Source organism: Sinohyriopsis cumingii, chromosome 4 (assembly GCF_028554795.1).
Source record: "Sinohyriopsis cumingii isolate HCF-2022 chromosome 4, ASM2855479v2, whole genome shotgun sequence".
Taxonomy (NCBI): Eukaryota; Metazoa; Mollusca; class Bivalvia; order Unionida; family Unionidae; genus Sinohyriopsis; species Sinohyriopsis cumingii.
The window spans coordinates 56765426-56789388 of NC_142964.1; the positions used below are offsets into that span (position 1 = coordinate 56765426).

The following is a 23963-nucleotide window of genomic DNA, read 5'->3' on the forward strand; positions in this document are numbered from 1 at the left end:
ATAGCCTTCAAGTTAACTAAAGATGTTTTGTTAAACCTTTGTAATTTGTTAAAATTTTGTTTTCCTTATCAACAGCCTTTACCCCAGAGTAGCCATGCCAAGATGATATTATCTCCAGCAGACCAAATTCTAGGCCATTTTTACTACATGTACATGTAGTATGTAAACAGCAATGGTCATATGCTACTTGCAACAATTGTAGTGAACTGTTAAGTGACGATCAGGTATAGATCTAAACGAGGACTAATATTTTTTTATCTAAATACGTGTTTTTTGTGTTTTCTAAAGGAATGTGAGTCAAATATGTAGTTTATAACGTGATCAAGAGGTATTATTTGTGTTTTCTAATGGGTTTTGAGTCATACATGTAGTGTAGTTTATAACATGCGATCTATATTCGAATTCATTGATTTATTATATACAGTACAGTACTTAATGGATTATGAACTGACTACACAAATGTAAGCTGTCAATATACAAGTGTCTTCATTTAATCAGAAGCACTTATTTTTGTGCCCGCTTTTATTACCACCACCCCTCTCTGCCTGCCATGTTTTAGGTAAATGCATCATTTTCTTCAGGTAACTGACTAGGTTGGTTATAACATAGTTTGGCATATAACACGGTCGGGTTCTATGGGCTCCAACTATCGTGTTATAGTGTGGTCACACTGTACCCATAATCTGGTGCAGCATTTATCAAAAGGAAAATGATGAGAAAGTGGAGTCAGGTCACAAGAAGGTAGCTTTCTGAATCATTCATAGATAAATGATTAAAAAACAAAAAATAAGCAGCAATAGCTCTAACATCATGCGCTTTTATCTTCATTAAGCAAGATTTATAAGCTTTCTTAATAGTCCAAACAATCCACCTCAAGATGGTGGCTGCCATAATATAAAAAGTACTTTTAAAAGGAATAATATTTTTTTTACAATCCTTTCTTATTTCTTTTGATATAGATAGAATTGTAATGATCTAATTGGACACAGGAGTATATCGTGATCATCAGAGGAGATATGACTTAGACTTGGAATTTCAATAGGAACGAACAGCTACTGTGGGTAGACAACTCTTGTTCAGAAACCCTAGCTGGCAAAGAAGAGCAACCAGCTCATAGCTACTGATGAAACATAAACAATCCTTTTCCATTCACAAAGCATGAAATTCACTCCTATCCCTGACTAATGCTAGAGGAGGAAAACTTTTAAAGGTAAGGTTCTCTAAGGAAGCTTCACTCCAAGGTTCATAAGGAGGTTTAGATAATGACCAAAGAACACACAAGAGGTTCCACCTCAGAATTATTAGCAAACAAACTGGTCACTGGAGCCAGAATAACCTGCTTAGTTACGACAGATGTAGATTTGACTCTTCTGTGGAATCCATACAGAACTTAAGTCCGAGTATTGGAGAGGGCTGATCCATTGCCCTTAATGGTGAATACTGTGCAATCTTTTTCATCAAAGAAAAAGAAAATCTGCAACAGCAGTTAAAGATGGCAGATATGACCAATGCATTCTCTATTGCACGAACTACTTAAACTTCTCTTGACATTGTAAACCTTGGAGGTCGACTGGTCTATGCAAACTTAATTAAAAACAGGAAGACAGATCATTTGATATGAACAAAGCATGAAGGTGGAGGATTTTATCAGTACTGTACATAAGGGACCATTGATACTGCAACAGCAGATCATCCTCTGCAGTAATTCCGTTAGAATATTGACCAAACGGTCACGTTCACTTAACTACAATCACTAGGGGCAAAAAAGGAAGCTATCTAGAATAGCTCTAACTTGAATGTCTTGTCTCTCTGAAGAACATGAGGCCTCATTCTGAAAGGTGGGAAGGTATAGGCATATACATGATCCCACCTCAGAATGAAGATGTTCACTGCCCTTGCCCTCTGGCCTGGCAATGAAGAAGCATAAAGTGGGAGCTTGTTCTTCTGTTTCATTGCAAACACAGCTTCTGTTGACCTTCCCATTGATGAAGAAATGTCTATGCTACCAGCCATTGAAGAAACCATTCTGTGAGGACTGTTCAGCCCTATATAGACAATCTGTTTGGCAGGATATACCTTTTGCCCAGAATGTGGATGACTCTAGATTTGTATCTCCTCTGAAGTTGTCCAATAGGAAGTTCAAGACTTCCAAGCCAAGAGCAGGGGTATGAGGGCCCTCTTGATGTTTGAGATATGCTATAACCAACGTTTTGTCAAAAGCAACCAATACGCAGAGATCTCTTGTTCAACTGAAGCACCTTTGAAGTGCTAGAAAAACAGCCCACACTTCCAGATAGTTGATTTTTCCCAAACCTTTAGGTCCTGAAGGACTAATCACTCAAGGTGTAGGTAAGCGTTCCTGCCTGAATCTGTATATTAAAGGAGTGGTATCCCAAAGCATGAACTGGAACTCCACTCAGAAACCTGTCCTAATTTTCCCACGAACTTCAATGATGATGAAACTTAGATCCTAACTGTATCTGAGCAATCAGCGGGTCCTACTGAGGGCACAAGATTAAAATAAACAAGATCTTGAGTGGTCTTCACTCTGTCTGCTGCACTCTTCCTGAGAAGAGTGTACGCTTTTTCCCATGGAGATAACAATTAAGACTGTTGTAACAATACAGGGGCTTTTGAAAAAGATAGAGGTTCCTAGAAGTGAGGCCAGTAATCCTTCATTTTAATGGACAGAATTCATGCATCATACTAGTGATCAGACCAAGCCTCTGAAAAAAGATTTAATCTGGCACCTAGAGATGTTAGAAATAGGGGTACTTATCAGGAGGGATTGTTACTCTATACAGATGATTGCTTCCCTTGAAGAGAGAGAGGTCCAAAAACTTGCTTCCTGTAAAGTGCAAATAAAACACTCAAAAACAAATTAATAAATCACAACTTGTCTGTCCCACATTTGAAAAATAGAAAAAAGGAATGTTGGATGTAAAATGCAATGAATGGTTAAAGTATTTGAATCTGTAGATGAAAAACACTATTCACTTACTGTAATTTCTAGCTGCAAGTATCGATTGCTATTATATTTCTTCACTGTATGCATTTTGGAATCCCTGGACAGATCAGGAGTAATCTGTAAAAGAAAATGAGTCAACGATTGCCAAGAACGTTATAGATAATATAATTCACACAAACCAATCAGTCTACCATTACTTGTTAGCACATACTAAAAACATTTTTTAAAAAAAACATTAACATTATTGAATTTTATTTAAAACTATATATGTACCTGTGGTTTGCACATATATTAGTCATGATTGACATAGGTGAAAACAAGTGCTATGCGAAATCATCAATATATGCTCTCAACAGACCTGCCTGCCATTTGTGCCAGAGATTACCATGATGTTGATTCATCAAATTACCATATTATGCAAGATCTATGTTGGATGAAGAAACCCCTATGTATATGGACGTTTGACCATCTTTAAAAGTGATTTTTATCTTTTTTATATTCACATTTTATACATTATAGGAGCAGTATACTCTAAAAGTTTCCATAAATAATATAGGGATTTTATATATATATATATATATATATATATATATATATATATATATATTTATTTATTTATTTATTTATTTATTTATATATGATGGTAAGGATGGAGTCAGGGCTGACACTGACATGTATTCAACATGTTTTGATAGTTTTACCAGTGAAAGTGATTACATTTTTTATTATGAAAGATGCATATGGTAGTAGAAAAAATTATGATTATTTACAACAATAAGACAATAGTCTCCAAAATAAAACTTGTTAGGTGTATCAGTTTATGTCAAGTAAAATGAATACCTGGTAGTTTGAGATTCATCAGAGTTGTAATATATATGCCAAGAGGAATGCTAGGAAAATTTAGTAAACAGAGTTGAAAGGAAAACTAAAAACAATTAAGATTTTATTAAACAATACAACCTTTTAGTCTCTGCCCATTTCAAATAAGTTTCTTAGACCTACCCCCATAAAATTATTCCAACCACTTATAGAAATAGAATAATATATTAGTTATTAAATTCCATTCCTTGATAATTATATTATATGCTAGAGACTGGGTAAAATCTAACTTAAAAATGTGCACAAAAATCTAGGCCATGGGTTACAACACCATTTAGACTGGTTTTGTTTTAAATTATAAAAGATTTAATTTTTAAAGTCCATTTGAGTAAAAAATAATTAAATTTTCTTCATCTCTAAAATCAAAATACTAAATATTTAAATCTTATGGTAATTGTGTTTGCAAAGGAGATTTGACAGTTTAAATTTATTAGCTGTAAATTTTTTTCTATTTTTTTTTTACAAACTGTGTCGGGTGAAATTCATTATATACATGATTGTACCTGTGAACCCCTCTGGCCAACTATTTTCATGTCTTACAAGTAAAACCTAGAACTGAACTTGTGAACTTATGTGGTTAGTGAGCAGAACTCACAACATAACATTCACTACTGTGATACACGTCAGTATCTTGCAAGCATCCAACTTACACAAGAAAATATGTATCAACAACCCAGTTTTGAAATGTGGCATGGCTTATTTTCCATATACATTTGATATACATGTTTGGTAAAAATGGTGTAATTTGAACACATGCACCATTATTATGTAGTTTTCAAAATCCTGCAAAAGAAGTTATAGTGACCCTTTTATAAAGAGAAATGTATCTATTTGAATATACATTCTAAGTGTACTAATTTAAACACAGACACCAAAACTAAAGTAGTGTTAACAATCCTAGAAATATGTGCAATGCATTAATTATAAAAGGCATTCTCAGTGTACTTTTTATTGCAATAGTTGAAGAGGTAATGGAATCAAAACCAAGCAGAAACTGTCACGACTTCGTTTGTACTAAATAGTAGGTCATAATGATCAAGTGTTGGTGAGTGACACATATCCATCCCATCCAAAGTTACACACAAAAGAGTACGTTTAATAGAAGATATGTAATGGTCTAAAAGCTGTGATGCATTTTTATAGTAATTTTGGAACAAATCCCCAAAAATGCATTATAGTGCATTATATAATAATCCTGGACAGAACAAATGAATCGATAACAAAAATAAACTCAAGTTTGTGAGTGTGTGATTTTGATTTTTTAACGTAGCTTTAAAAAAGTTTCAGTTATATCGCTACGATGTCTGCAGTGTGGCAGTTCATAGTGATGTCTAGCACTGGGGCAACATGCCACAGACATGTAGTATGATGTCCCACCCAGTCACATTATCCTGACACCAGGCTGACCAGCCCTAACACTAACCTCTTAATGCTGAGTGCCAAGCAAGGTAGCTGTTAGTACCATTTTTATAAGTCTTTGGTATGACTCAGCCAGGGATCGAACCCACAAACTCCCGCATCCGAGGCGGATGCTCTAACCACTAGGCCACCAGCGTGGTTGAATTCAAGTTTGGGATTTCTCAGTAAGATATTTTAATACACAAGATATCAATAACTGCTCCATTCTATTCACTGTCACTATTCCATCACAGGAAACCTGGCAACTGTCCACACTTGAGATGCAAATGTACCAAAAAATATAAGATTCCCAAAGCAAATAAAGAATTATTCAAAAGAAGCTTCCTGTACTTGGAGACTTTGTCTAATTAGTCTCCCCTACAAAAAACTTTTTGGATACTTATGGATGACTTGTGAATATGATGTCACCTGTTCATTAAAATGTATAATTTTACAAATCTTTCGACCAGTGTACCATTTATACACTTACTGGTATTTGGTAATAGCCAAATTCAAAATGGCCACTGAACATACATATATTTACAAGTTGTAAAACATTGGATTTGATGAAGAAATATTCTGGACATATCATGAAAAGGACCCTTCCACTGATGTTAGCTCAACAGATGAAAGAAATGCCATTAAGTGTCTAAAATGTACCGCTGTATGTTCTGGACAAATCTGTCTGCAGAGAATTCCTTGATTTTATGAATAGGCGACATCATAACCACATATCATCCATCAGTATCAACATAAATTTGGGGGTCTGATTTATCGGACTATTGGAAACTTTGCTCTTGAATAGTTTATACCAGCAGAGATTATAACTACCCACTATATTTCTTTCTTTCATTATCAGTAAATCCAGTGGCATCAGATATCTTGTTAAAAAAATATAGTTAAAAGTATCTGAATATATGTAATATTGATATATGTGTGGATTACAAGTGTTGTACTAATATAGTCGTACACGATCATCTAATTTAATGATCCTAACTTGGACAGTTAAAACAAAAAGTAATCAAAGTCAAAGAAGTGAGAAATATGAGCAATAGTGACCAACTTTTGTAATGAAGGTATAGTACTTATCAAGATGCATCTCCATACCAACTATCATACTTATTGGTACAGTAGTATATATATGCAAATAAATTAAGTGGCCATGTAGCTCAACTTAAAACGCATCATGAGCCTGTAAAATAAAAGTGTAGGTAACAGGGACCTTTTACTCTAAGAATGTGGAAATAACAGAGATGCAAACGATCATCAAATCTGATGAAACTAGTATGAAATGAGCTTAAGAAACAAACTTTAAACAAAACACAAAAACGAAGTCAAATCAGTGAAGCATGATATATGGGTAACACTTAAACTATTTTTGTGATGAGGATGAAACTGATCAAGATGCAAGAAACTCATCAAATCTGTAAAATAAACACCCAAGTACATCACCTATATACAAATAATCCCATAAATTCACTGGTCTTTTTCTCCAATGGACATAGCCTGTTGATATTCCAGTCAAGTTCGTTATGCAGCGTTGGCAAAGATTTGTTTAGCCTTCGTTTTTGACTGACTTTTTGTACTCAACGTTCAGTCGTTTCTTTTCCTTCGCAATGAGAGCCTTTCTCTTTTCAAGCTGGTGCTTGTATTGGCGACAATGCAGTGCACATATTCTGATAGAGCTACATCTGTCTTTTTAGAGAAATCAACTGCACTTTTTCCAGGTGCCTTCTGAGCTTCAATTTTCCATATGCAGCTTCTTTTGTAGGTGCTGTTCGTAACTCTTCCAACCATGATTAACATAGAGCAGAGGTCACAAAATGCCAGTCCTCTAGCGTTCAGTTTTCTTATAAACTGACCAACTAAATTTCCGTTGACTTTTTGCTCCAGCCATTCCCATTTCCATATATTTTTAAACCCTTTATCTAAACTTCTCGTGTCATGGTCACTCAACAACTCGGGACACCATTTTTTGCAAACATACTTCTTTCAATTGCCACCAGTTTCCATTACCTCCTGAAGATTCAATGGATGACTTTAAACTTTTGACCAATCAGAATATCCTTTACAAGAGTCGTGGGCTAACTAATATATGGAATGAATACATTACAAGGGTCGTTGCAGAATAGGACCGAACAGTCTGTTTTCAAAAAAAGCAGATCGGAGATGATAAAAAAATGAAGTATATAAAAAAAATTGGATTCAAGTCATGAGAAAAGAGGAATTCTGCTTTAAAACGGAGAAAAATCATGTCTGTTATATGTGTGTTAGGGGTAGTACAAAAAATAAATAAAGTAAACACATTGTTTTCACTAGTTCTAATATTTATAAATTCAAAGTGAAAATCTTGCCTTTATAATTGTCATCACTATGTTAGCATGTGTACCAATTTTCAAAGTTGTGGCCAATCAGATAATCATGATAAAGGCTGAAATTTAGTCATCACAGGATCACACCATGTTGATTTCATTGAGGTACTGAGAGACAAAAACTAAATTTTCTTTCTGTTTCAATTATATCACAATGACCCATCTCACAATTTATAAAGCAAACATAAATAGATTAGTTCATTTGTACATAAAAGAGATACAAATACTATTAGTACTATCTTTCATTTATTTATTTTATTGAGTAGGCCTACTATCTAATGTTATTATCACCTTTCACAAACCCATTTAAGATACTGATCAACCACAGAACATGTAATTTTATATGGTTAACTTGTCTCATTATACAATACTCATATCAAGTAACAGACATTATTTTAATGACCATATGAATCATAAATTTCATAAAATTTTGGCATAATAGCTGCTCATTCTTTATGTCAGGATTGTTATTTCATAACACTACATGTCTAATCAGTTGCAACTGAAAATGCAGTGAGCCCACTTTCTTGCACTTGCAATACTAGTGTGTGTGTGTGTGATCTGGAGTTTTAACATAGCTATAACACTTTTTCAGTCATATTGCTACGATATCTGCAGTGTGACAGTTTATAGTGATGTCTAGCACTGAGGCATCATGCCACAGACATGTAGCATGATGTCCCACCCAGTCACATTATCCTGACACCAGGCCAACCAGTCCTAACACTAACCTCTTAATGCTGAGTGCCAAGCGAGGCAGCTGTTAGTACCATTTTTGTAAGTCTTTGGTATGACTTGGCCAGGGATCGAACCCACGACCTTCCACTTCCGAGGTGGATGCTCTAACCACTAGGCCACCGGAGCGGTCTGCAATACTAGTATAGCCTTGTGCACACATATGATGATTGCTTGAGTTCAACAGACCTGACAGAGCTTACATGGCATTAACCAGAAGTACCCTTTTATGAGAAAATGGTGAACCTACTGTTTTGGATCACTGTCCAATTAAAGGTCGATTACTCCTAAACTGGCAGACCAAATATGCTAAGATTTTCACAAATTTAATAATTAATCTATATCGATTAAGATCAAAAAGCTTAGCCCGGACTTTCCATTTAAGTTGGTATACTGGTGTTACTGAAGTCAGTAGTTTTACAAACAACCCCACCTTCCCATCTTGTATAACACATGAAACAGATGTAACCATTCTCCAGTTAAATGACTTGTAACAATAATGCAAGATGTTACATAACACGGTGACATTCTATGGACAGCTACCATCATGTTATAGTGGGGTTTCCTGTATCTCTCTTGTTATCCAGTTTAAATGAGCAAAATGAGACAGCCATTCCTTTTTAAAATCAAACTACTTGAATGAAGTGGTAAATATAAAACTAAATCGACCATTAATATCTAACATGGCATTCCAAAATTTCAGTCATTAATTAAAATGTATATACTAGAGTAAAGCCAACATATATTTTGTTACTACTTTTTTCAGTTTATTTCCATATCTACATTAAGTATTTATCAAGATAATGTAGATAGCTGGCCCATTACATAATACCTGTAACACAGAGAATACATATGTATATAAAAAAAATAAAGAGTCATACCATTATTATTATTACAGTTTCCATATATATACCTTGAATTGAAGCTGTGTTTCATTCTTGTCTGTATCCAGTCTGTAAAAAGCATGACCATTTTCATCTGTTGTAATCTCTTCTTTAACTGAATTGATCTCCACTTGCAATTTGATCCTGGCTGCTGGATCACCAGCGAGATGGAAAACATCAATCTATTTAGAATAGAAGGAAATCTAAAGCTAGTCAGAATGATTTACCAAAAGGATACTTCCATTAACTAACCTCCAACAGCACACAAAAAAAGAGGCCAAAACGGACCTGATATCACTCACCTGGCTTGCATAACCCAACAAATGGCCATTTTACTAAGCAGGACAATGTTGCATTACAAGAACACAACTTATGTAAATGATTTCCCAAACTTTGAAATGAAGTTTAATTATTTATTTCTATGTTCTCATAAAAGTTTAATTATTTATTTATATGTTCTCATAAAATTATTCCAAAGATGAAAGCATAATTAATGAACATTGTCTCTTGCACTCATGCACATAATCAATCTCAAACAAGATCTGTACAGTTATGTTTACAGACAAAACTATAATATGTGATCAAGAGAGTCACATGTCTTTCGCACAAGCTAAAATCTGCAGATTGTTTTTCTTTGTTTTGTTTTAAGTCTACAATTTGTTTTACTTATGGTCATTAAATCTGGAAGTGTTTCTGGAGAAAAGCATATTGGGTTTATTTTTGCTTTATTAAAAACTAACAGTACGAAATATAAATTTCCAATAATTTGCAAATAAGGACATTGAATATATGAAATGCCATAAAATAATTTACAATACATGTAATATGATCTAATGGGAAACATTTCAGGCACTTTAATACTGTCAAAACTATCAATCCATTCTACCAAAGGTATAAAATGTTTTTCTAAATATGTAAGGGTTTTAAACAGGCTAAATTTTTAGAAGTAATTATCTGCAAATAAATTTATAAACTTAGACATTTGATTTTTAAGAAATAGTTTCTTATAGACCAAAGTCAATATCAGAAATATCACAGTTACTTGCAAACAATTATCTATAACCGTCTAAAGAAATGATGATCGTTAATTATGGCATCGTACATGGTTTATGCTTACTTGCAATTTTCTCATGAATGCAATCAAATGTTTTTATAATTACAATCTCTCCATCCACTCAGAATGTACATTATAATAGTGTCCAGAGACTGTAGCTGATAGTTTGGTTTTACAAACTCACCTTAAAGACAATTATTTAAGGCCTAAAAGGAAAATAGTTTTGCTTCTGGTTCCCTGGCAAAGACAATATTTGCCTGTCAACCCTGTATTTTTTTTCCAACCACTAGAAAAACAAACTTAATATTAAGTCCTGATTTTCTAAATGTTGCGACCAATTTCGATTTCCTTTCATTCATAGGTAGCAGTATTAGACATCATGCTCATTTAGATGCTTACTATCTCTTCCATTACATTTCAGCACATCCTGGACACATGCAGTAAAGAAACATTTAATACTGGCTACCTTTGTGTGGTCTTGTATTAAGGTCTGCTCTACAGTTTCATTATTTGCACAAAGTTAATAAAACTTTTATTTCCTTCAATTTTAGTGAATGATTGATGGACGCAATTTGGGTTATAGAGTATACAGCTTGGCCATACTTTAGAGGTGCATCTCTGTAAAGACCGCTAGCTCTGCTTGGTCATTTTCACTCCTTAGATTTGTGAGCTAACTTGGAAGGGAAACTAGCCCGTAACTTTTTAAATTTGTTCATAACTTTTTTATTTTATCATTCAGTTACTGCACATTCAGAAGTTAGTTTTATCTACTCTGGTACAATTCATTTTCCCTATTTTAATAACTCATAAAATTAATTACTTTTGACTCAATCAAGTTAATTTCTGAGGCACATGGGAGGAGTCAATTTTATCAGCTATCTTACTTAGGCATTGTATTATTTCCCTAATACCACGTAAAAAGCAACTTAAATCACATCAAATTAAAATAGAATAGAGGTAAGGCAACATTCTCTAAACTGTTTCTCCTACAAATAAACACCACTTCACTTTAAACCTGCCTGTCTTTCAAAAGAAATTAATAACTGTAGAGCAAAACCTATTTGCAATGAGCCTAAAATTTACAGAAAATTATACGAGACAAATGCAAATTATTTAGTTATCCTGAGAATGCACATCTAGCTATCATATATCTTCATGTTACTGATGGACAAGGTCCTTTTTCATTGGAATAAAATTAAGTCATGCAAGTATGGTTCACTTTCAGTAAATCAAGGTGGAGGGGAGTATGCAATATAAATCTTATTCTACAATCAACTGACCCAGTTGTTCTAAGCATGAAACTGGAAGCAAAGATAGGATTCTTTTTCTTTTGGATCTTTGAGTGTTACTTGTTATATCTCTATTTGTTCTCTTCAGATTAATACAAATGTCTTTGTTCCAGTGTACAATGCTCCACCTACCCATTATCAGTGACATCATCACTGTGGAATACCCCATTAGAACTCAACATTATCTTGTCATTTTTATTTAAAAACATGGAATGTATCCCTTAAGCTCCCGTATATTCAGTGGTTAATATAATCAGCAAACAGCTCTAGACTTTGTTTCTGAAGAAAATCTTGCATTTATATCCCTGCATTTTTAAATTTTATATAAAATGATATGGAAATTATTGAAATAAGGATGGTCCAATACAATGCAGTCTGGCATTTCTGCACACCTAAGGTTTCTGTTTCCAATATTGAAGCAAAACGTATGCCTAATTTGACTGATTGACAAAAATAAAATAGTAGTGTTTAACGTTTGAAAAGAGGCAAATGTTACCAGAATATTCTGTTCAAAATAATATTAATTTTGGACACACAGGATACCACCCCATGTTTTCATGACTCACAATATGTCAGCCAATTCTGTGCACAGCTTTGAAAAGATGTAATGTTTATCCGTCGGGCTATATAAATGAAATACATTACTTTGGACAGTTTCTGTCAGCAGTTTAGTCAAGTAATTAGGTCAGGTTTATAGCCAGTTTTACAAAACTCAATGTAACACTGCCAATAAATACCAAGCGATATTAAGCCAACTGAACCGATCTTGTAAAAAAATGAGTAAACTTCAACATTTTATTAAAAAATAAGCTATTATGTGGAAGAACAATGAATAGGGTGCAATGTGTTTGCAAAGTCTTGTTTATGGGGGAAAATTGCTAAGAGTTTCGAAACAGACTTTACGCCAGGAAATTTTGTGACACTCCAGTTATAGCGGCAAGCTGACATGTTGGGTAGCAGATGATTTTGTGCGTGAGACAACTTCTTGCAAAATTGGAAACTTGGATTAAGATCAGAATATTTTTAATGTAAACATATCCATCTTTTATATAATATATTTATTTTATGATTCTAACAGATACATAGTAAATAGGATTTTCTTGGTTACAGGTTCAAGAGGGCGTGGAGTGGGTCTTCATGTTGACATTTAGAAATCACATTTACGTATTACTTTTGAGTCAAAATGTGGAATATTTTTGTACACTTTATGAATAACATTTATCTTAATTAAAGCACGATCGTTCTTTCATGATACAAAATGGATTTTTAACCCAAAATAACACGTGATCCAGTGTTTACAGAAATGATGTATCATTGTGCAGTGGTACATGTTCATTTTGTCCTTTTTTAACACAAGATAGATGATACATATATGTAATACATATTGGTACAACAGTTCAAGACAATAATATAGTGTTACTGTAAGATGAAGAAAACAGTTTTGAGATCATATCAGCTGATCAAGCATGAATTATTACAAACACTTTATACACTATAGTGTATATCACGCTATTAAATGTGCATTTGAATTATGTTTCAAAGTTACCATTAAAATAATGACTCCCACTATTCCCATATCAGGATAGATGTTTCTTTCATTTCAGATTTGATTCCAATATATTTTTTTCCAAATTACATAAGTCTTTAAGAAAAACTTTTAACTCCTCTAATCCAGGCACATCCTTTTTCATTTAGCATATATAGATGTAATATATGGCTAAAAGAAAACAAAAATTCAAAGGCTGCTCATATATTCCTTCTGTACTTCCATCACCCAATATTACAGTAATTGCACTTGAATCAGTATCTATCTTCACTTTATTCTGAATCCAGTGGGACACATCAATCCACAGCATGTTAATCATATTACATTCCCAAAACAAATGCAGTATTGTCTTTTGGAATATTTTTCAAACGGTACTTTTATTGGGATCAATTTTATTTTATACAAATTACGAATTCATTGGTAAAACTCTGTAACACAAAACTGAAACCATTGTAACTTTCTTGTCATGGTAAAACTTTAGTATTAATGTTAGGCCACACACATCCATATTCAAAATCAAAGTTTCATTTAATTTCCTTATACTAGTTGGTTTAAATTCTGTTTTCAAAAGTGGTTCATAAAGGTCTTCACGCTGAATAATATCTTGAAAAGTAAGTAAATGCAGGTTGAGACCATATTTAGCTTTAAAACAATCAAAATCAATTAACAGTTCCCTAAACTGTAAACATATCGCCAATATAGATTACGTTATGTTCAAACGATTTCTCATAGAAAACTGGTACCTTGTTTATCATCATAAATGAGTTCATCCATAAATTTGTTTTCATAAGATCTTCTCCTGTCTAGGTTATATTTTTCTCTATTAACATTTACCAAGCCAATAAAACATCATGCCAAAATGCAACTTTTGTCTTTTTGGATAATGTCATTAACGGTTACCAAGCCAATTAAACATCATGCTAAAATGCAACTTTTGTCTTTTTGGAAATGTCATTAACAGTTACCAAGCCACAAAAACGTCATGTTAAAATGCAACTTTTGTCTTTTTGGAAAATGTCATTACATTTTCATCTCCTAATAGGAACAGGTATTTAACCTCACATATTTCATACTGAAACAAACTGACGAATTTTCTATTTGATAGATGGACTTCACAGATCCATTTTATTATCAAAGTTGATATGAATTTATCAATGTCTATCATTTCCAAACCACCTTTAGAAAATGTATGCATAACCTCTCTTTTAACTTTGTCTAGTTCGGACTGCCATTTAAAGGTGAAAAGAAAAAAAATCATTTAATCCCATAACAATGTTGTGGAGGATTTGGTAACGAGATGAAATGATTAAACTTTAAAATAATTAAGTTTTCTGACCTGTTATTTAACCAACCACCTTTCCCATTTGTTTTAAACAAATTTTTATTATTTCAATTTCATTTTTAAAACTCATCTTTAGCATTTTATCCAAACCCATTGCTCTTGTTTTGGCAATGTTAAATTTCAGTCATGAAATCTTTGCAAACAAGTTTAATATTTCAATAGCGGATTCCAGAGATACAAGAGCCATCAAGAATTAAAGTAGTATCATCGGCAAATTGTGACAGTAAATATTCTGTTTCCTTTAGCTTGATACCTTTTATATTATTATTCTTTAAAACCACAGACAATATGTCTGCACATAATATGAAGAGATATGGGGATAATGTATCACCTTGTCTACAACCTCTGAATAGTTTGAAAAACTCTTGAAAGAAAGCCATTTTGTAAAATTGCTGATGAGATATTACAATAAAAGTTTAAAGCCCAGTGCGCTATATTCAGTCCAAAATGAAAGAAGAAAGATATACCATTATGAATATATTTCCATTAAAAAGAATCAAATGCTCTTTCAATAAACAATAACAGTATACCCAGAATTTAACTCTTTTGTAATGTGCATAATGTCATATATGATCCTTGTATTTTCACCAACATATTTTCCTTTTACAAAACCAATTTGATGGTCAGATATTATTTTATTCAATAGCGCTCTATAGTCTACAGAAATTGAATACCAGTTCCTCAAGTACTGTCTCGCTTTATCCTCCTTGAATATGCAAGCTATAATGCCTTGTCTCAAAACAGTTGAGAATGATCCAGTTTCATGTTTCATTAATTGTTCTAACTACAAATTCCAAATGTCAATCCAAAAGACTTCAAAAAAGATTCAGCTTTGAAGCTATCTGATCATGGGTTTTGATAATTTTCATACTTTTCAATAACTAAGTACTTTGATTTAGGTAGCTCTGTCTTCTAATCTTAAAGATTGCTCTTGGTTAAGCCCAGGAATTGTATAGTTTTTGAGAAGGACCTCTAAGTCTACATCTTCTACATTTTTCCCTCTCATTATATAGATTATTGTAATATTCTTTTACTTCCCCTAGATTATCAAACTGACATGACATAATTTCATTCTTATCTTTAATTTGTAATTATTTTATTAACACAGTTTCTATTTTCTCGATGGCAAAAGTATCTTGCAAGTTTCTCACCATCTTCTACCCATTTTACCATGGATCTAATACTACTTTCTCAAAGCTTTTCTTTCTCATACTATCAAGCTTTTTTTATTTTTTCAGAGTCCAGCATTTCTAAATTATAAGGTCCCATGGAACCATTCAAGTCTGTACTTATTGTACAAGTTCGTTTTCCTGTTTTAATTTACTCTTCTTTTTATCAGAAGCATACAAAATTGTTTTTCCACAAATTTCCATCAATAATGCATATGAAAATAATGAGTCTGGCATAGTAAATCTTACATCTGAATATGATACATTGGCAATATTTCCTTCATAATCAGCAAATTGCAATTTTATTCTCTTCATGTAATTATTGATTTCATCAATATATTTTCATCAAACAGTACACTGCTACTAAATCTTCAAAAACCTATACCCCTTATGAAATTATTTGAATTCAAATGTAAATTCTATTTTATATTTTTTCTTCAGTTATAAATTACAGATTATTCATCTTATGACCAAAGGTGCATTATTTCACTAATTGTTATAAATTGTTCTATTGAAATGCATGCACTGTATATCGATAATTGGTGTCTATTTTAAATAAATCAGGTATTTTTCTTACAACTGTGCAAATGCCCAGATCTGTTATTCTCAATAATCCCATGGGTTAGTCACCTTGCTTTATCTTCATGATATAGGTTTATTTAGTAAGTGTAAAAATTTGACCAGAAATAACAAATAAAGTGCTGACAAACTCAGCCAGTCAGACAGAAGTGAACCTTATCAATTTTGTTTATAACTGTACCCATTATCTGGATGATTTAGGTCTATTTACAAAGTTTACTCAGAACTGGATTAGAATTTGTCTCTAGGCTGGTAACAATTTCAGCCAATCAGATGCAAGATCACTTCATTATTGTGCATTGGTCACACTCATCCAAGATCTTGATCATATTAGTTCATTCTCCAATCAGATCAGAAATATAGCTTTAAGAGTGGCAATAAGATCAGTTTAACAGATGAAAGCTCAGCTCAGAAGTATGCTTGGACCGTGTTTATTACTGAACTCATTCAAGATCCTTATGCACACACATATTCCAAATATGATCGAAATCACACCAGCAAAATGCCTCCAGAATGGTAATAAGCTCAGCCAATCAGATGCAAGATCCCTCATAAAAATATATAGATCTTGTGCATGTTCACACTCATCTGTATTTCAAGTTTTACCAACAACTGGATAAACCACATGGCTTCCAGAATGGAAACATGCAAATGTTGAAGTATGGATAGATGACAGACACATATCCATAAGTTTTATTTAACTTTGCCACCAATAAATCAGATGGCACCTTCATACACAAACAAGAATTTCATTTTTTTTTTCTGAAACTATTAAACGTTCATGACAGAGGGATGGCACCGTAGATATTGTAACTGCTTTGTCATGCAGTCTGCAACATTTATCCACATTGTGATAATAAATGTAAAAGAGTGTATATTCATTAACAGTCTAGTTTTACTAAATTTTGTCTAATAACGAAAGAGATGAAAATGACAACTAAGACTGTGTCTTCTGTCATAAAAAGAACCAAAACCAAAATGTAAAATTCAGACACTTTCCTATGATAGCCTTTGATGTAAATATGAAGGAGTGATATCATCTGTCGACTTTCCTCATCTTTCTAGTGGTAAACTTTAAGTCCAGAGTAGTTCTTGTAAGCATGCATCATCTATTAATTTTGAAAATAGACAATGTTGTGTTCATGACTCTTTTGGCACGGAAAAAATATTTTATACAATATAATTTTCATGTCACACAAGCATTATCAATTAACGTGAACATTAACTATTTGAAACTTAAGACTTACACGCAGTTCATATGGATAACCAGGTTGGAATGAAGATGATGACCTGGAAAACTTCAAGACATAAGGATTGTTGGAAAAGAACACAGACTGGTCACGGACTGTTTGGGTATTCCCAGTTGTAGTTTCTTGGACTGTTGCATCTAGAACCAGTCTCTTGCCCTCAAGATCATATGCAGCCAGGACAGGCCTAAGGTCATTTTTGACATCAATTACAATCTCCACATGTCCATTGCTGTCAAGCTGTGTGAAACAAGACATGAAATGGAAATGACATAATTCAAATTGTCTTGCATGGTGAATAAGTGAGAAAACTTTGATACAGTATGAAAAGGTCTAATTATTTAGATCAAGCAAGCAAAAACACTGTAATTTCCATACAAATTTTAGGACCAAAAATAGATACTAACTTTTACTTAGAGCCTGATTATTTATAAAGTGCTTTAATTTAAAGACATCATAGGTATAGCCAATAGTGTACATGAAGTATAGGAGAATACTGATCTCAACATATCTCCCTTGTAAATAATGTGCCAGGGTGGGGTTGGAGTAAAACTTTTTTTTATTTAATACTTAACTGTCACTATTAATTGTGTTAACTTACTCTCTACTGATATGAAAATATGATATGAAAAATGTCAGTGAACTATGGTTGCACAAGCCACAGTGGTGGGTATCAGGATGAGTTGAGCAGTGGAAGTTGTGTACTTCTGGAGAACCTATGGTCTTACAGAAATATACCTTCTGCTCTAGACAGTGACCCACCCAAATATGGTGTGTCAGTGTCCATTCAGGTACATGTCTCAATTGGACCATTAGTTCAGATGGTACAGAAAATCTTACCTTAAGAGTAATTTAGTTTGACTAGAAATCCTTACATTGTTTCCATGTCACAAGAAGGAAAAACCTGACAGGTCATAGATTAAGCCTATATAGGGAAACCAGGTCTGCTGTGGAGTTCAACGTCCCCAGTAGGGAAAGGTAAAGTCATGTCAACAATGCAGTCTTGGCATAAAGAGACCTCAAAAGAGCTAGCATTATGTCTGTCCTTTCTGGGGTACATGAAGTCTCCACTTGTAGGTGAGAAAGTTTGTTCTTATGAAAATAAAATCCTGAGAAAGAATGAGCTTTAATTACAAGTCCTAGCTGTGTCGCTGTGGACCAACATCAGGGTATATGTTGCAAGCAGGACTTTAGGACTGCCCCCTCTGCCTCCTTCATCATGTGGAAGGAGTTTAAAGAGGTGGCTTGAAAAACGAATGCTCACCGAACTCTTTTGGTTGCATCACCTGCTGAAATTCAGATTGCACAAAATGTCAATGGATGGGATTGCTTCCTGTCAATTTTGATGGTCCATGACCCAGACAGCAGAAGAAGGAGTGCAGAGCCAACCAAAAACGTGGCTTCGACCTTGAGCCCACCTTCCTCATCAAGGCCCCATTTTACAATCTGGGCCTTGTAAGAATGCTGAATGAACACACACACCCCAGTGAATCACTAGGTGCAAAACAAAATTTTAGAATGAAATTTTAGTGATTCAGAGAGCTGTCCTGGCTGAATTTTAGTTTGTTAATCCATAGTCAATCACACATTCCCTAAGTGAATTCCAGGTGCTATAAAATGAACACCCTTATTTAGGCGGGGGGGGGGGGGGCGGGGGGGGGGAACTGGCAAGTGCACCTGGGACACGTTTTGCAATTACCCATTTCAATGATTAGGCCGCCCCTCCCACTTATAATCATTCATTTACTAATGCTGATAATAATACTGTCAGTCATGTGGGATTGAACCTGAAGTGTATACTGAAATTTTATATATCCACTGACTATTAATCTGTAATTAAATCATTTACTATGGAAATCAATCAATCCGTAATCTTGGTCTTAAAAAATGTTGATTTCTTTTAAACCGAATACCAATCAGTACCATGTTGGCAATATTTTAGCGACTCATTACTGTGGGGTCTTAATGTTGTAATGGTGCGGGGAGGGGCAAAAATAATACATACATTACTGTATATACTGAAATCTTATTTTCTGGTTAAGTCGCTTTGACGTGGCAGAGTTAGTTAGAACATTTGCTAAATAGTGTAAAGCTCCAGGATTAATATTGAAATATATTCCCGTGGCAGAAACAGATAAAAATCTTTCATTTCACCTGTATCAAGATTAACTGATTTAATGGTCACGGTATAAAATTATGTTTTTCAGTTTTCCCCGTTTGTTATTTTCACTAGAAGTAAACACTTGCAAGTTTTCCAAATGACTATACTGCTCTACTTGAGTTGACATAATCAATAACAATACCATCATTGATCATTCCGTTAAAGCATTCATGTAAAGATCTATGAGAAAGATATTTTTTCATCTTTTTTCCTTCCAAGAATTTCAATACTGATAGTGAGGTACCCAATATTATTTACACTGCCAAGAGGTTTTTTTAGACGACAATTTTTGATGGTCCTGGCTCAGTTAGCCTCATAGCTTGTGAAAATTGGTTGTTTTGCAAATTCATTGATACTTTTTAAAACTTGATTCATTATATTATTTTTTTTTCTCTATGAAATTGTTGCTTTTAATAAACCTCGCAATGTAATCTTATGTGTCCTTTATTTTAACATCATCATCAGCATTTATTATTTCATATTCTCTTTTCAAGGCAAGATATTTTCATCCACCATAAGGAACACATAGTTTAGTTTTACCTTTTACCCCTACTCCACATATCAGACATGGTTTAACGCCTGTATTGCTAAGTCTGATTTTTTATCATATGGACACAACAACAATTTCTGTGATGCCACAAGGAGTTACTTATCCTATCTCTAGCCACTTACAATTATTTACTTGTGTTTGGCATAATCAGAGTATATTATTTTTTCTAGCTTAGAGGAGAGTTATATTATATTAAAGACAGTACATTGAATACTACATCAATGAGTAATTTGGCTGTTGCAAAAAGCAGAGAGAACAGGATATTAAACTAAGTGGTATAAAACCAAATTTTTCAAGGTCGAAAATTGCACAAAACAATTGACGTAACTAGTTCAAATCATTTTTAACTGCGAGTGAATTTGAGATGTTAGCCGAGACTGAACTACAATACATTTCTAGATCTGATTTTGATAGATTAACCGATAAGAAAAAATGTTTACCGCTTGAGTTAGTTAAATGAATTCATCAAAATAGCCAAAAATGAAAAATGTGCAAGATGGCACTGTTCGTGTTTGGTCAACATAATAGATCACGATGGTATTATCATCAATTACTTAATGAATGATAAGCATGCCGCAACGATTATTAATAATCTTGCAAATGACAGCTAGTACATATTCAGAATAAAATTTATTGTATATGATGGTGCCTTGGATGGCTCAACTTGGATTATTCGTTATAAACTTGAGCCTGTTAAGGAATCACGGCGACATATTAATGTTGTCACAGTGGACAAAAATTCTAAAGCAGGTATGTTTACCAGAATAGACAAACCATATTATAATAGCATGTATCTCATGTCTATTGTTTACGTCTTCTACCATTTAAAGGAGCCAAATAATTATTGGTGCTCTTACACCCCCACCCCGTGGTGCAAGCACCAATGCCACTGCCATGGCCATATGAACATTAACTTGTGTGGCTCAGTGTGTCAGAGAACATTTATTTAACTCGAGGTGTGAAAACAGATCAACAAAATCACACATAAAAAATGAATGAATGAGAATTTCTTGTCAACAGGGCTAAAAGAAATGACATAAATGTATTGGAAAAACTACTAAAATTTCCTATCATGGTAAAAACAATAACCAACAATGCTTTGTTGTTGTTGTTAAGTTTAATGCCATTTTTCACTATATATGGCGGCCAGAATAAATAGAGGAGGAAGAAGCCAGGAATCACTGACCCATGAGAAGCTACTGGCAACTTTCTGACATACCCACATTGGCTGAACCCGAGATTCAAACCCACACAGATTGAGGTGAGATGGCAATGATCCATAATGATGAGCGCTTTAGACCACTCAGCCACTTGGGGGCCCCCAAGGTTTTGTATAATTCTGGCAAATACTGTATTTAAGGCACCCGATTATCTATAATCATTATCTATTATCATAACAGTCATGCTTGGACTGAATCGGTACCGAAATTCCCATGTGAGAGAACAACTAGACTTTATGACGGCAATATTTTAGAGAATATTTACAATATTCGTAATCGTGACCCTGTATTCGTCTGGCTATTTCAGTGAGGATGCAAATTTATCTGTGGCACATAAATATGCAACAGATGAATCAACATTTCATTTATTTGTGCTACAATATGGTCTACTTTATCGGAAGGAATCTCTCCAATGTGCAATGATGCAGACTGCGGTAAAATATGACTGCGACCATGATGAATTACTCAGAAACTTTTGCAATATCATCTGTTGTGGTTCATATAGCACAACAAATAATTTCATGGCATCCAACTCCAAAAGAACTTCTTGTGTTGAGTTGGGACATGGTGGGCTTTGGAACACAAAATATAATTATGCTAGATACGGATTTACACCTCAAGAATAAATCTGAGTGTGGATTTTACCTAGCGCCTCATTGCAACATTGCTAAACATCTACTACATATCAGTAATTGATTAATTTCCCCATGCTACCTATTTACAACACATAGAACCACAACATTGTGTTTTAACACATGTACCTAATGTATACATGTTACAAAGATAGGTTCGCAACATGAAAATGTTATGTTCTGAGTGAGGACAATGAGTTTAAAAGGCATTTAATATATGGTCCCTTCATTTCGTGATGGTTATTGGTGACCTAGGCATCATTTTAATGTGGAGAAAATGTCCATTCAAGTTCTAAGTTAAATCTGTTATAAGTTAAGCACCAGAGAATACCACAATTTTGTATAAAAAATTGTCTGGACGGTGTTATGCTCACTCTAGGCAAATGGCCTTTTGAAGACTCTGCAACTTTATTGATATAATGTCATGCCAAATCAAAGACACTGTATATTATTACTTGGGCTATTCCGATGTATGTTTGTGTGAAAGCTTGCCAGCAGATTCCCATGGGTTTCAGGTTATTACTGGGTTTTTTCCGGATTTTTCCTTTACCAGTTATATTGGCTGCCATGTACAGCCTAATGTGTGCTAAAATATGACATTAAACATTAAACCCAAAACAACAACAACTTTTCACAAGGAAACTGTTACTAACTTACATTCCAAGGAACTATTTCATTTATCGCCACTGATTTCCACTTTCGCATAAGGCATACCACTTTAATCCATATATGAAGCAAATAATGTTGATACAACAGCTGATTGGTGATAATTTCATTGGAGTCATGAAAAAATAACCTTCCAGCTATTTTGGTCAATCAAGAATCGTCCCTTTGAATGGTTCTCTAGATATGGAGGTCTGAATTAAATGGATTACTTAATAGCAATGTTCGTGAAAGTTGCCTTAACACTTGTAAATCTTCAGTCAAATGTAAACTAGAAAAATTTTACATGTAAAAAGTAATTACATACTCACATAAATACCTTATTATATCTTCCCTTTAGCATGACAAATGTATCAATAAAGCTGGAGACTTTAAAATAAAGATGAGCTGTGGCAAATATAATACTTTTGGACCAGATGAAAATTCACAAAATCTTTATATTTTCATGCTCTTAATTCCCCACATCTAATTCATATACACATGTGATAGATAGCTCACTGAAAAGCAACACTTCTACTAAAAAGTATTGCTGTAAAAGAAAAAGTCACTAAGAAATGGAGTCAAAGGTATCAAATATAGTTTTTTCGAGTGGTAAAACTAATTTCAATTATGCAATACTTACCTACCACTTTTGGATAGCTAATCTATTTTTGTGCTGAAAGCACTGTCCGTTCGATGTGAATACATCTTCCCACAAGGTGGAGAAAAGTCAGATTGACCTTTTGCACACCACTCTGTATGTCACATGGTCATGTGCAGAAGGTAGATATTATCTGTCATCTTTTCACAGATGACTTTACACAAGACATCAAAGCAAGGTAGGAGAAAGGTATCGGCAATAGCAGCAAGAAAGTAATGCATAATTAATTTTACCCAACCCCCAAAAAGACATTTTAATAGCAGCAATTACTTATCCTGCTATTATTAAGTAGCTGTCATTTGTCAGTTAGTTGAGTAGGCTGATGTTTTTGTCAAATTCAAACTGATCAAAAACAGAGAAACTGAGTTGTACTCACCATAGAGGGAGCGTTCCATCTATATAAGGTTGATGTCTCTCTGTGTCACATACTGTTCATAACAAAAGGCTACATAGAGAAACAAAAACATCAGATGTGTTGCAGTGCTCGGAATCTCTAATAGGCGGGAGAAACCTGCTGTTGTGGTGATCAACCTCCATAACTGGAGGGCACAACCAGTGGTTGCAGTGCTCCACCCCCCTAATGGGAGGGTACAGCCCGCTATAACAATGCTCTACCTATCCAAGAGAAGAGTGCA

At 33.9% G+C, this 23963-nt stretch overlaps 1 protein-coding gene across 1 annotated transcript in view; it reads right to left on the reverse strand.

The window, feature by feature from the left end:
• LOC149801208 (complement C3-like) overlaps positions 1-23963 on the reverse strand; it is a 346536-nt gene that overhangs the window by 223650 nt on the left and 98923 nt on the right. Inside the window, exons 9-11 of the mRNA XM_089955247.1 lie at positions 17463-17702; positions 9266-9418; positions 3002-3085 (exon numbers count right to left, since the gene is read on the reverse strand). Coding sequence (XP_089811373.1) covers positions 3002-3085; positions 9266-9418; positions 17463-17702 — 477 coding nt within the window. The remainder of the gene's footprint in view (positions 1-3001; positions 3086-9265; positions 9419-17462; positions 17703-23963) is intronic.